General features: G+C 42.0%; 1 protein-coding gene across 1 annotated transcript; it reads right to left on the reverse strand.

Moving 5' to 3' along the window:
• Window positions 1-1,276: 1,276 nt before the first annotated feature.
• Window positions 1,277-13,077, reverse strand: si:rp71-68n21.9 (kelch-like protein 9). The gene is made up of 11 exons (XM_047602004.1): window positions 12,890-13,077; window positions 11,756-11,800; window positions 11,024-11,148; window positions 9,465-9,661; window positions 9,039-9,171; window positions 8,738-8,934; window positions 8,514-8,589; window positions 7,857-8,417; window positions 7,088-7,267; window positions 6,848-6,961; window positions 1,277-3,905 (listed from the first exon to the last, which is right to left on the reverse strand). The coding sequence occupies exons 2-11, from the start codon at window positions 11,758-11,760 to the stop codon at window positions 3,409-3,411; spliced, it is 2,085 nt and encodes a 694-aa protein (XP_047457960.1). The 5' UTR covers window positions 11,761-11,800; window positions 12,890-13,077; the 3' UTR covers window positions 1,277-3,408.
• Window positions 13,078-13,519: the final 442 nt, after the last annotated feature.

Consider the following 13,519-nt stretch of genomic DNA (forward strand, 5'->3'; position numbering starts at 1 on the left):
TATATTTTATATATTCTGTGAGCTCTTTTCTCTGTTTTTCTACATTGTCTGTCATTATGTTGTGTTCATCCACCACTTGTTCTCCCTTAAAATCCACCTTTTCCATGTTTCCTTGTGTCTCATTTAAAGTATTGTTTAGTTTTCCATCCTGGACCTTGAACCATGGATTTAAGTTTCTTTTATTAAAGCTCATCTTTGGCTCCACCAGCTGTAGAGGGTGTGCACTGATGTCACTTCCTCCCAGGGCCACGCCCACTCTGAGTGATAAAAACATGGTGACATGAAGCAGTAAATACAAAGAGACCAGGAAAAATCAATGATCCATATGAACTAGTGTTTGGATGTGGAAAAGCGGATTAGTCTCAGTTTCAGTTAGTTTAAGTAAGTTTTAGATCATTTCAGTAAAAGATGCTAACGCTAAGAGCTTTACTGAGAAGTAACGTTATAGCCATATAATACTGTAGCGTTAAAAGGACGATGAGGAGTGATCACAAATATTCAGTTTATAGTTTTATTTGTTATTTATTGTTGGAACTGAAATAGTTACTGTCGACCGTAACTACAACACAACAACATTCACGAACTTATCTGACAGCCTCCAGGAGTAACTTAAGAAGTAACTTAAGGTATGACTTCATCAAAAAATACAGTATAAATTAATATTATCTGACACTAAATGTGAACCACAACACCAGGTTTCTGTGCCTGGGTTCCAGTTCTTTCTTCATAATACAGCGATGCATTAACTTCTCTTTTCTTTGGCAGATATCTGTAAAAATATAAAATACATCTATCTATATCTATATCAATCACACAGTAACAGCTCTTCACTTTTTTAAAAAAAACGTTTAAATACAGTTTAGATGCTATTAAACTCTATGATTCAAACTAATGCTGCTAATCTCCATGTTCATCTGTCACTTTTTGCCGCTCAGTGGCCGTAACCATGGAGACGTGTCCTCTATTGTGTCCTTCAGTTACCAAATTTTTATGTAGGCAAAACTTGATCCAAACTAAAGGCAAACAAACCACCATGTGGTCTGGGATGTTCTTGAACCCTGAAGTTTCTGTTCTCTGTTTCACAGACTCTGTGTCTGATGTGGTGTCTCCATCGTTGGTCGACAGTATAAATAGTTTTTAGTTGGGATGTGTGTGTATTTTATCAGTTTGGACTGAAGAGTTGTGTGTTCCTGTTGTTTCACTGGTGAGACTTTATTCACTGTGAATAATGTGAGTCTCTAGCGTAGCATGAAGATCATAAAAAGAAAACATTTTATTTTATTTTATTTTATTTTATTTTAAAATACATCATTTCAGTGTGTTCTATACAAAACATAACAAATAAAACATGTGTCCGTCCAGCGACAGTAAATGTCTGAGCTTGACGAGGCAACATGGTACAACAACTAGGTCTGGAAGCTTCTCGCTCTCTGCCCACATTTAACAATGAATCATTAAATGTCATGGACACAGACATTGACACAGAACAGTGGTTGACAACAGTGCATTGATTTTAGATGGTTGTGTTTACACCGTAGACAGTTACACACATTAATATTCTACTAATAATCTGAATAAAAATGCTTCATGTAAACCACCTCAGTCCGAACTGATCAGATTTAGAGGTGAAACCTCTATTGTTCGGATCGTCCATCTCTGGTTGAGTTTTTCCTTTGCGGTAAAAACTTCGGCCTGTGTATGTTTTGGTTATTGAATTTCAGAAATGGACATTAAAAAACAAAAAAATAAGTGTTTTTCTATTTTCATTTTAAAATTCAAAAATTAAAATTGAAATTCAGGCCATTTTTCTTTATCGGGGTCGAGAATGTTTCTAAAAACAAAAAATAAAATCGTTACAAGACAGAAACAAAAAAAAGCGCCATTTCTTTTCATATTGCGCGACCGGAAGTTGTCCTTTTCAAAGTAAGAGCATGTAAAGGGACGACGCTGTGTCGCAGAAGGTAATGAACATGGATCAGTGCGTTGTTTTTCAAAACAATAAAGGAGTCTCGGTGACATGACTGCAGAGATATTAAGCCGCATATTTCAGGTAAAAACTAAAACTAACTACATATAATCAGTGAATAGGTAACGTTAGCTACAAGCTAACAGACGCATGCAGGGATTTCTGCAGACGTCAAGCCTTGTTTTGTCAAAAATCACCATCACCATCATCAATGAGATTCCAAAGACATTTTAGCCTTGGTTGGGGAAACCACACAGAAGTCGTATATTTGGGCAGAAACACAGTACCGTCCTCATACGTGCTTTTACTTTGAAAATGGCAACTTCCGGTCGCACAATATGAAAAAAAATGGCGCTTTTTGTTTCAGTCTTCTAAGAATTTTATTTATTTTGTTTTTAGAAGGAGAAAATGTAAAGTTTATTTGTCCCTTCTCCACCCTGATGAAGGTAACATACCTCAAATTTTTATTTTAATTTTTGAATTTTAAAATGAAAATCAAATAACCTTTTTTTTTTTTTTTTTTTTTTAAATCCCTTTCTGACCTGAAAATCCAAAACATACACAGACCGACTTCCAGTGACGTTCATTGTTTCCAGGAAGGTCAGAAACATGAAGATACAGAAACAACCACTTGTTAAAACAAATGAACAAAGATGGAATCAACGTGTAAAATAGTAAATTTAGGGAGACAAACATTCTTCTTCTTTATGTTTCCTGCAGAACCATTTTGTGATGGAAGTTTTATTGTGATTTATGTTTATATACACTGTATCTAATTATTTTACATTGCATCCGAGTAAAAAGTCTCCCAAACTTAACTTAGAATTATTTCACTTAGTTTGAATAAATGTTTGTGTGAACTGTAAAAATAAAGAGACTCCTTGTTCCAAATCATAATCAAGATGTGTTGTTTTTGAAGCCACGGTCTAATTTACAACTCATCCCCATACATCAAACCTCACGTTATACGTCGTCCTTCATTATGATACAAAGAGTGGAGTTAATTTATTTTAGTCTGGAGACAATGAGCTGATTTACAAGCCACAAAGACGCCACGTTACCCTTTAACCACATCACTTCCAAGCTGTTGACTCCTTTTTTATTCCGTGAACAGTTATTTTCCATGTCCGGCCGCTCTGAAAGCGTTGGCGGGTTTCATTTAGTGAATAACGAAAGCTGATTAACAGGAACTTTGCAACAGGACGTTAGCCGGCTGGAAGCGAATGAAAAGGACAGGAAATTACACAAAAACCATGTGTTTGATAGGAAGGTGTAGAAGTTTCAAAATACACATTAGCTAACGTTAGCCGCCCTGCCTTTGTTGCACATGAAGCTGGTGTTTGCAGCCCACGCTATTTCCTGTTGTGCCTTGTTTTCGCCACAGCGCACCGTCGTGTTGTGGTGCCTCTGGTCTGACAGCGGCAGAAGCTGGAAACCCCCCGTCAGCTCTTGGCCGTCGGCAGCGGACACTCCTGTATCTGAGCCTCGTCCACCGACCCCTCGGGGAGGTGGACCGTCATCGTGCAGGCGCGAATCCCCCCCAGAGGCTCCAGCACGTTGAACACCCTGTCCCACGCGTCCTCCTGCGGGTCGTACCGCTGCACGATGTCCACCATGCACCTGCTGTTCCACGAGTACCCGCCCACCACGTAGATCTGCCCGTTGAACACCGTCACGCCCACGTCGCTCTGGCCCCGGGGCATCGGCGACACCACCGTCCACTGGTCCGTGTCCGGCCGGTAGTACTCGCAGCCCAGGACGTCGTCGTAGTCGCTGCTGCCCCGGAAGTGGTTCCCGCCCATGACGTAGAGTCTGTCCTCCACCGTGCACATGCAGTGGAGGCCGCGCAGCTCCGTCATGTCGGCCCGGCGGCTCCACGTGTCGTCGGCCGGGTTGTAGCACCAGAGCTCCTTCTGGAAGGTGTCGCGGGTGATGCCACCTGTGGGATAGGAAAGAAGGTTCTTACGTACTTTAATGAAGAAAAGGCCACATTCTTGATATTAGACTGACTTCTGGTGGATGTGTAGCTGTGGTTTGGGTTAATTTAGTAGCCGTGACCCAGTCAGAATCTTTCTTTTGAGTTACATTCTCACAGTCGCACACCTGCAGCAGTACACAACCACAGACACTGATACCGCACTCAGGCCACGTCAACGCGGCCGCCATCTTAGGCTGGAACGGACGTTCCCGTGAAGCAGACACCGAAAACCAAGCCACAGGGGGGGGGGGGACACCATTTCACAAGTCAGCATAAGTTTTATATTATGTATCTGTCGTGAACGTGTTGAGTCTCTAAAGCTAGCGTGAATTAAACTAGCTTGTTATTAGCTTATGTCAGGAAAACAAAAGGTGTTTTAGTGAGTAAAACATCAGCAAGATGAAGAAACATTTAGAAATCAGCCACTGTATGTAATTGTACTGAGTTATTATTTGCTACGTTATTCCTAAATTATCTATTAAATCAGTTTCATAAATACATTTAACATTAACTGCTAACGTAAGTTGAATTGTAGCTAAATAAGCAGAACCGTGCGTTATAAGTAAAATCTTCTAAAATCTATTAATTATTATTATATCGTGTTATTTCACACATACTCTTCCTGTAACTGTATCTTGTTTTATTTTGACTATTATATCATGAATTATATTGTTTTTATTAAATATATTATTATTATATTTTTATTGTTATGTATCGTTCTGTTTTCTATACAAACTAATATCTAGAAGCTTTTCAATGAGTTTCACATTTTTATGCATTTTAAATCAAACCCCAAGATGGCGGCTGCGTTGATGCATCGTTGTGATGAACAGAGGCGGTGGAGACGGCATCTATGTGCATATATATCTATGGTATACACCGATCAGCCACAACATTATGACCATGGACAGGTGCAGTAAACAACATTTAAAACATCTTGTGCATTACAGTGTTCTGCTAGGAAACATTTGGACCTTGTGTTCATTCATGTGCATGTTACTCAGACATGTAGCTCACACCTAGACCAGACCACACACCCCCGAGCTCCCCCCAGGGCCCCCCCCCCAACTAACAACATCCTGTTTCCAGACACCACAGGACACCCTCAGACGGCCCACGTCAAATCTCTGATCAGTCACAACTGTTTTAGAGGCTCAAGGGAGACCTACACATTAATAATAACGCACCTGATCAGTGTAAATACTGTTCTACTTTATATTATATATATATATTTCTTTTACTTTTATATTGTTGTTTAAATGTTGTTGTTGGCTGAACCATGTCTCGGTGCTGAAAAGCGTTTTACATCATGTATGTTGTTCGAATGACTTGAATTTCCTTTCATATATGTGGAAACCTTCACTTTGTACCTTGAGATTTTTGCTCATGTTGTAAAGTAGGTCATCTCAAAGAGAACATGTGATGTAAAACCAGCGCCGTGTGTTAACTGATAATACCTCCACACTGATGCTGCAGCCGACCTCAGACACAGGTCGTTTCCCGGTTTCAGGGCTACATGTGAAACTATGTGTTACTTCTCTCGATGCATGAAACCACCTTCCTGTCCAAGGCTGCTGAGGCGCGTTTCAGAGCTGCCTCTGAGCAGGAAGTGGTTTCAAATAGGTCAGCGCAGAGAGAGAGAAAGAGCTTTATCTCAATCATCTCGTCGAGGCAAACCCTCCTCGGCCCTTTTGCTTCTGTTTACTCATCCTTCTTTCTTGTGAAAGCACCAAACCCAGGCACAGTGTTCACACGCGGATTTAAATAAATTCATATCCATCTTAAAATATCTGCAGAGCTCTGAACGGTCTTATGATTGTTGGGGTTTGTTGAACTTGTGGACGAATGTCTGGATATAATATGATCAGTTTAAATTCTGGAGAGTCTGTGACCGTCAGCATCAGCGACAGTTTTCACGTGGATTCATTAAAAGACGGAAGGGACGGAAGATTTAAGCGTCAGATTATTTGATGGTGTCCATTTTAACTGTCAGAAGAAAAGAGAAGAGTTGTATCGCACTGATAATCAGCTGTTTCAAACATTTTGACTGTGGTTAGGTGTCTGTCTGCACGGGGAATTACTTGTCAGCAGTGCAGTTCTGTTGCTGTGGGCTTGGTTTCTTTTTACCACATGCTGTCAAGACCGTGAGAACGGCTTCTTCCTCTACATGCAGCCCTTTCAAAAGGTAACCACAGATATGGTGTACGCTGGTTATACAACCTCCGACCCCGACCCCGAGTCCTCATTTGGTTGAGTTAACTTTTATCCTCATACCTAGAAACTAGTTGGTGTAAAAACATGAACGCGAGTTAGTCAACGAATTCATTCTGCGGACGAACATGTGAGAAAATGGGAAAAATATACGAAACCGCATCAAATTTCACAGTTGAAACTTGTTTATTCGTATTCATTGACTTTTCTAGTTTAATATGATGCGCAAACGTAACAAATTCCATCAATAGTAACGAGCTGTAACTTTACCATCACATTACACCGTTTACATTCGCCGTCACTTTTCCCAAAAACTACTTCCTGTTCAAAGATGATGCTTAGTTTTCATGTTTCTTGGGTCCTACTCATCCCAAATACCTCGGAGAAATTAAAAATGTATAGCAAACTAAAGCTCCAGTTAAAGTCTTATGGTTATTTTTATTGTGCAGACACAGATTTTAAAACGTTGCTTGTTCTGCATTAACAGGTGCATCATTGTTAACAGCGCTTGACTGATTTTATAAAGTAAATTCTACAGTTGCATGAGGAGGCAAGAAGGCGACCTACATGATATTTGGAAGGAGGTCATAATGTTGTGCCTGATCGGTGTATACTGCACATATTCAATGACCTAAAAACATCCTGCAGTAGAAGTGATAACATCTGACTCTCTAAATTGTGTGAAATCTTACCTGAGATGTACATGAGGTCCCCGTGAACTGTCCCAGCGTGTCCATAGTGAGGCTCCACCATGTTTGCCACAAACGTCCACTCATTCTTCTTCAGATTGTAACACTCCACCGTGTCTGATCAGAATCACAGAGGAGTCAACTTTAAGCTTTTTCTTCCAAGACACCAGCAGCTGCATTAACACACTAGTAGTAGTAGAAGAAGAAGAAGAAGAAGAAGAAGAAGAAGACTGAGGGACTCACCAATTTCTCCCGAGGCGTTCCTTCCTCCGACTGCAAATAATTTTCCCTTCAGGGCGCTGAGGTGGAAAAAGGTCCTCTTCTCGTTGAGCGAAGCGATCTGGAGCCACTTGTCAAAGCGCGGGTCGTAGCGGTAGGCGCTGTCTATGGCCGTCTTACCCTTTGTGTCGTAGGTGCTCTGACCTGAGGAGTCAACGAGAATCAACGTTTGCAATCAATAGTTGCACAAAACCATTCATTCTACTTCGTTTTTCCAAAAAAAAAAATGGTTCTTTGGTCATTCTTTGTGTCTTGATCATGAAGGAAGTAGTAGAGTCCACACGAACAATGGGCTGGACTGTACAAGAAGGGCCTGAGTAGACTCTACTTTCTCAGGAAGCTCAGGTCTTTCAATGTGTGTTACTAGAGTCTTTTTACCAGTCTTTTGTAGCGAGTGCCCTGTACTTTGCTGCGGTTTCTTCAGTAGGAGCTAAAATTGATCCCGAAAGGCTGGACATGTGATTGGGAGTTGGAGTCGTTTGTCTCAGTGAGGGACATGAGGACACTGGTTAAACTGGTCTCCTTTATGGACAATCCATCCCATCCACTACTCCAAACGTTAGATGCACAGAGGAGCTCATTCTCCAGCAGAATGATTCATAGTGAACCCTACAGAACTTCTTTTAATCCTCACTCTATCCAGCTTTTTATAACAACTAACCTACTTTGACCAATTCCCAAATTACCTGGCCATATTAAATGTGGTTTGTGTGTGAATCGTAGGTGTTCTTACCTCCGACGATGAAGAGGAAGCCGCCCAGCAGAGCCACGCCATGCTGGTAGCGGGGCACCTCCATGGGCTTCAGGGCTCTCCAGTGACAGGTCTTCTCGTCGTACAGCCGTAACTCCCGGCTCACCACCAGCTGCTGCCGCATGACGCCGCCCAGCGCCAGGATGTGCGTGGCGTCCGACCTTATCTGAGTCCTCTCGGTCTGCAGGGCGGGCTGCATGAAGGGCATCATCTGGTAGTTGCTGGCCTCCAGCAGGAGGTTCACGCAGGCCGTCTCGGAGCGCATCAGGGAGTTGCCTTCCTCCTCCTCGTCGTCCTGGGAGATCTGGATCAGCTCGCTGGGGCTCATCAGGGGGAAGCGAATGTGCTGCATCAGGGCGTACGCGGAGGAGCGGCGTTTGGGGGAGTCGTGGTTCAGCCATCCTCTGGCGATGTGGTAGAGCTCCAGCTCAGAGAAACCTTTCAGCGAGTTGCTGCCGAGGGCCTTGGCCATGCTGGTCTCGGAGAGCTGGAGGTAGCGACCACACTGCACCAACTCTGAGAGGTTCTGGCTCACGAACTCACCTAGGTTTGATGAAGACAGGATAGATATTGGATGGATTTAGGGTTAGACAAGCTTATTATATTGTTAGAAATATGTCTTAGATTAGTTTTACCCACCTATATTCAGGAGTACATCCTCCAGAAGCAAATCGAGGGCGATGTGCTCGACTTCCACACAGTTATCAGTGGTGATCTGTACCGAGAAACAAGAGCCAAAATAAATGAATTCAATCAGATAAAAGGGGACTAAGAAAAAGAACGACCTTGGCCTGTACTGTACCTAAATATGTATTTTATATTCTGAGAAAAGGACATATGAAGTTGAAAGAAACTGCTCTCACCTCAGAGCTCAGGAGCTGGTTGCAGAAGCTCAGCACAGGCATGACCTGCAGGAAGTTTGCCGCCTCCAGCGTGTCCTGCAGATTACCCATGTCCAGGCTGACTTTGGAGGTGTAGATGAACTCTATGATGTTCTTTAAACCCAACTTAGTGACCCCGTGCAGCTTGATCTCCCTCATCTCCTGCTCCCTCATGCCTCCTGGACAAGTGCGAAGAGTTAAAGGCGACATTTGTGTTGTAAAAATGTGCGTAGATTAGAGTTGTTTACAGCTGCATGACTTTAACCATATTTAGACGACAAACCTGTGAACATGGCCTTGAAGTAGTCACTGGATGAAGCCATGATGACTCTGTGGACTGGGAACCTTTCCTTGCTGTCTCCAGGAACCAAGACCACGTCACAGAGAGTCTCATCCGACCGAAAAGCATCAAAGCCCTTTGGGGGAAACGATGTCATGAAAAGATTAACATGGTGCATGTGGTGACTTCTAATACAGGGCTCTGTTTGTGTTATGAAGTAGGGACCCTCTACCTACTACATGTGTTATATACTAAACTTGGTCTAGTGCTATTTATAAATATACATTATTATTATTATTTTGAATTCAATATTCAAATAATACAGGTTCAGATTTGCTAGGCAATAAGATGTATGCACCAAACATGTGGAGGACGCTTTTCTTTGAGGGGAAAATACAGTGAGAACAACATGTGATGTCTAACATTTACCTGCAACACAGCCGAGCCGTGGTCAGAGCTACTGAACACCTTGGACAGCGGCCGAGGGGGGAGCTTAGGCTTCGTCGACTTGTCGGGGCGTTTGGGAGGCGTTTCCACTCTCGGAGGGAGAGGAGTCGGAGCTGGAGCTGGAGCTGGAGGAGGTGGAGGAGGAGAAACGAGGGCCGGCGGAGGAGGAAACCTGTCCTCTGTTGAGCCAAACACAAGCGACAAACAGACATTAGAACAACACTTTCATATATATTAAACTCAGTTCAGTTCAATTCAACTTTATTTGTCCTGAAGGGAATAAACAGGGCCCACGCCCTCAACATTCAACAGTAATAACACACTAACACTGTCAGGGACAACATTCAGGTGTCCTCCTGTGTCTCCCAAGAATTCACAACTGCCAGGTGCGTTGACAGAAAATAATCAATGATTAAAGAAAAAGATATTAAAAGTCCTTATATAAGAAATCCCAGGTTCATTCCCACAGGGACAGATTTAGATTTAACCTTCTGAGACCTTGCGTCCACATATGTGGACATTAAGTTTTAGGTTTTATTGCAGCTTATTCTGCTTCATTTAAACCCGTTGTCCTCATTAGTGGACGCTTTAGTCTGCCATCTAGTCGTAGCAAAGGGCTCATACATTAGTTGGCAAAAAAGTCAGAATTCTACAGTTAAAATTTATTTATTTATGCTTAAAAAACGTTTCTAGTTTGATATGAGCCACAAATTTAATACATTTTATCTTTAGCAACGAGCTACAACCTGTAATTAGCAAGTACTCGTAGGAGGACGTTGGGACTTCGTTGTTCCGTCTTAGCTCAGCCATGTTCAGGTATTAAAATAAACTGTTTGATGTTTTGTCACATAATGATGACTTTACAATAGTTATTTTTAAGACTGCGACTTCCTGTTGAAAGATGATGCTTAGTTTTTATACATATTTGGTCCTTCCTCATCTCAAATACCTTTAATAGAAATTAAAAAATGCAGACCAAACAAAAGCTCGGGTCTCCAGAGGTTAAAGGTCTAATAGCAGAGGTGATAAAAGATCTGGAATAAACATTTGTTTTCCTACATGCAGCTTTAAAACACATTCCTGAGGGCACACGCTGAAAGTTTGCTGCTAGGATGTTGCACATTAACACCCCTTATTCAAGCCTCCTTGACCACCCTTTTATTCCAGAGTTGGGGCAAGTCTTCCTGCTGCACCCCAGTTATTTATTGGTTTGGTGTAAAGTGTTTGTATTTGTACATTGTGACTCCAACTATAACAGCTGCTGCTTATTCTGTTGATAGCAAACACTTAGCTTATCTAAGCGTCTATATGAGCCTGATGTCATAATAAAGTGAATATGTTTTTCTTCTGCATCTCTTTTGTGCAGCAAAACTCTTTTTTTTCACGTTGTTGTGCAACAGTAAGAAGACCTGAGCTGTGAAGTACTTTTTATATATTGGAAGAGTTTGCATTGAAACCTGCTGCTAAGTGTGAAACAAAGAGGAATTCATTCAAAGCGTGCGCTGCATTTAAAAACCCTGGGACTGTGATGTCTCACGCACCTTGTTGAACAGGTGGAGGAGGCCTCTCCTGCTGAGCCGGATGTCGATCTCTGGACTGATGCCTGCCGCTGAGACGTCCCAGTGTCCGGCTCAGCCGTCCCGGCCCGCTGTCCTCTCCGTTCCCCCTGCAGAGGACGAGAACCAGCCTGGAGTTAACTTTCTGCAAAACAGCCTCGTGTTTTTTTTTTAGTGGGTGTTACTAAAGTTACTAAACGTCAGAAAGTTTCAATCGCCCTCGTGCCAGCTCAATTTGTCTCTCGATACTTCCCCATAAGTGCCACATAGGTGCCACTTCCTTCAGTCAAATTGTCAACGTCTCATCTGTAAACATGAGATTAATCTAGTGTAATTTCCTGACTCCTCTTCACAGCCCTAAAAAAAAAGCCCCTTATCTGAAAGAGATGAAACAACGTTACAAAACTGAAAATAAGTAAATAAATAAATAGTTCCCTGCTGGTGGTGTTAAAGATAAATGCATAAAGTTAGATATTTTAATTTTTTTTCATTTCCCCGTCATTTATTTTTAACAGATCGACTTCACGCACAATTCAAACACATTAACTTGTTACCCAACGCTTTATTTTATGTCCTTTAAATACGTGATATCTGGGTGAGAAGCGCATCCTCCTGTGGTTTCATGAACCTCTCACACCTTTAAGACCGGTGCGTCTCATTTCTGCTGTCAAATATCTGAGTGAAAACGAAACACTGAAGAGTCAGAGTCACTCTTACCCCATTTCATTATCGTCGTGGGGCTGTGGGCTGTGGTTACGTCTCCTATACGAAGAAGAAAGAAGCGTTTTAGTGGACAGAAATACATTTCTTATAGGTGAGCGGACGCTTGTTAACAGGCTTCAGTCATGTGAGTGTTAGATGTCTTATATGTTCCAAATAAAAACCCAAACCTCACACCAGCCTTTCACAATGAAATGAAGAATGAAATGTTGGAGCTTTTTTTTAAAGTCTTGTTTTCACCTCACAGCGTTACAGTAAACGTTTCCTGTCCTACAATCTGATCAGGCTCCGTCTAAATGTGAGATGACCCACTTTCTATTGTGGCAGATCTGTGTCTCTGTGTCTGTTTTCTCTCCTTTTTCACGTCGTATTTCACTCTGTGATAATGTTGTTGTGTGTTTGATGTGATCTTTCTTTGTTTGTTGACAGAAAAAACGTTTTTTTTTATTTTTTGGAGGTTTGGATGTATCTTCTCACCTTAGACAGAACAACTTCCATGTCAAACATTATTAAAATATATATATATATACAAGTCAGGACTCAAATGCAGCATTTACATAAAATAATATAAACTGCAAGAAGAAACATGGTATTTAACTGACTTATCCACTGGTTTTTACATAAATTAACAAAACTAATGAGATGTACCATATTTTATAACTTGTCCAGGCTTTTAAACTGATTCTTATTTACACACAGTTAATACAGCGCGGCGTTACTTATGAGAGGGGAGCGCTGTTGTTGAGGCCTTTCTGAAACTGTTACAGTTTCTGCCTCCCCCACATTAATGAACCGACTGATGTGCAAAAAATTTCTGACACATTAACGCTTTAAACTGCCACTTTTTTCGTGATACGGTCAAAAAAAAAAAAAAAAGAGGTTTGCTTGTTGCACAAATCGTGGACAGAAGTTGCACAAACACTTGTTCAACTGAAGAAATGTTCAACAGCTCAAAGTCACAAACACTCAATTAGACCCAGTTTTGTGTTTATGTTTTCCTGCACGGCTACAACAGAAACATTTCTATCATCTTTTACGTAGGTTTCCTGTCGTGTGTCGTCCACAGATGCACAACACGCAGAAGCAGATCTTAAAGCTTTTACATGACTGGGACACGTTGTGCGACCGTACCTGGAAGAAAGCTTCCTCAGAAGACTGGACCCGAGGCCTCCCTCCAGCCTGCTGGTCTGACCGGGCGTCTCTCCGAGAGGAAGAACGAGCAGAAAATGTCTGCTCCTTCTGCTGCTGCTGCTGCTGCTGCTTCCACGCCGCCAGCTGTTTCGGAGAGTCGAAGCGTCTGAGCGAGCATCACCGTTTCTTAAGCCTAAACCGAGACCTCAGTCACTTCCTGTGCCACTTCTCTTTCTCACTGTTTGCGTCTTTCCGCATCTGAACCACATGTTGTGATACTTTTAGCGAGACCTGTATCGCAAGCCGTGTTTGAGATTGGAGTAAAAAAAAAAGTGCGCACATGATTATTATGGAACTGTTTGACTTTTTAGCTTTTGGTTTTCATGCAGTTTCGCCGCCTCGTGCTGGAGGAAACCTGACGACGTGAAACGAACTCAACAGGATGAAAAGGCCTCGATTCAAATTAGAGTGGACGTCACTGTCCCCAGGGGGGATGTTTGCTTCACAGTTTGCACACTTACGCAAACATATAACATTTATATAACACCTATCACCAAACACAAAATCACATATGACACATGTCACAGTATCACAAACTGTTGCACAAGAGACAGGACGGTGATAAAACCC

This window comes from Mugil cephalus, chromosome 12 (genome assembly GCF_022458985.1).
Source record: "Mugil cephalus isolate CIBA_MC_2020 chromosome 12, CIBA_Mcephalus_1.1, whole genome shotgun sequence".
Classification (NCBI taxonomy): Eukaryota; Metazoa; Chordata; class Actinopteri; order Mugiliformes; family Mugilidae; genus Mugil; species Mugil cephalus.

Bases quoted from the DNA above. Each gene is read 5' to 3' on its own strand.
- si:rp71-68n21.9 (XM_047602004.1), bottom strand. The intron at 9,662-11,023 runs GTGCGTGAGACA...TTGGCTCAACAG, and splicing joins TCCTCCACCTGTTCAACAAG to AGGACAGGTTTCCTCCTCCG. The intron at 8,590-8,737 runs GTGAGAGCAGTT...TTCTCGGTACAG, and splicing joins ACCAGCTCCTGAGCTCTGAG to ATCACCACTGATAACTGTGT.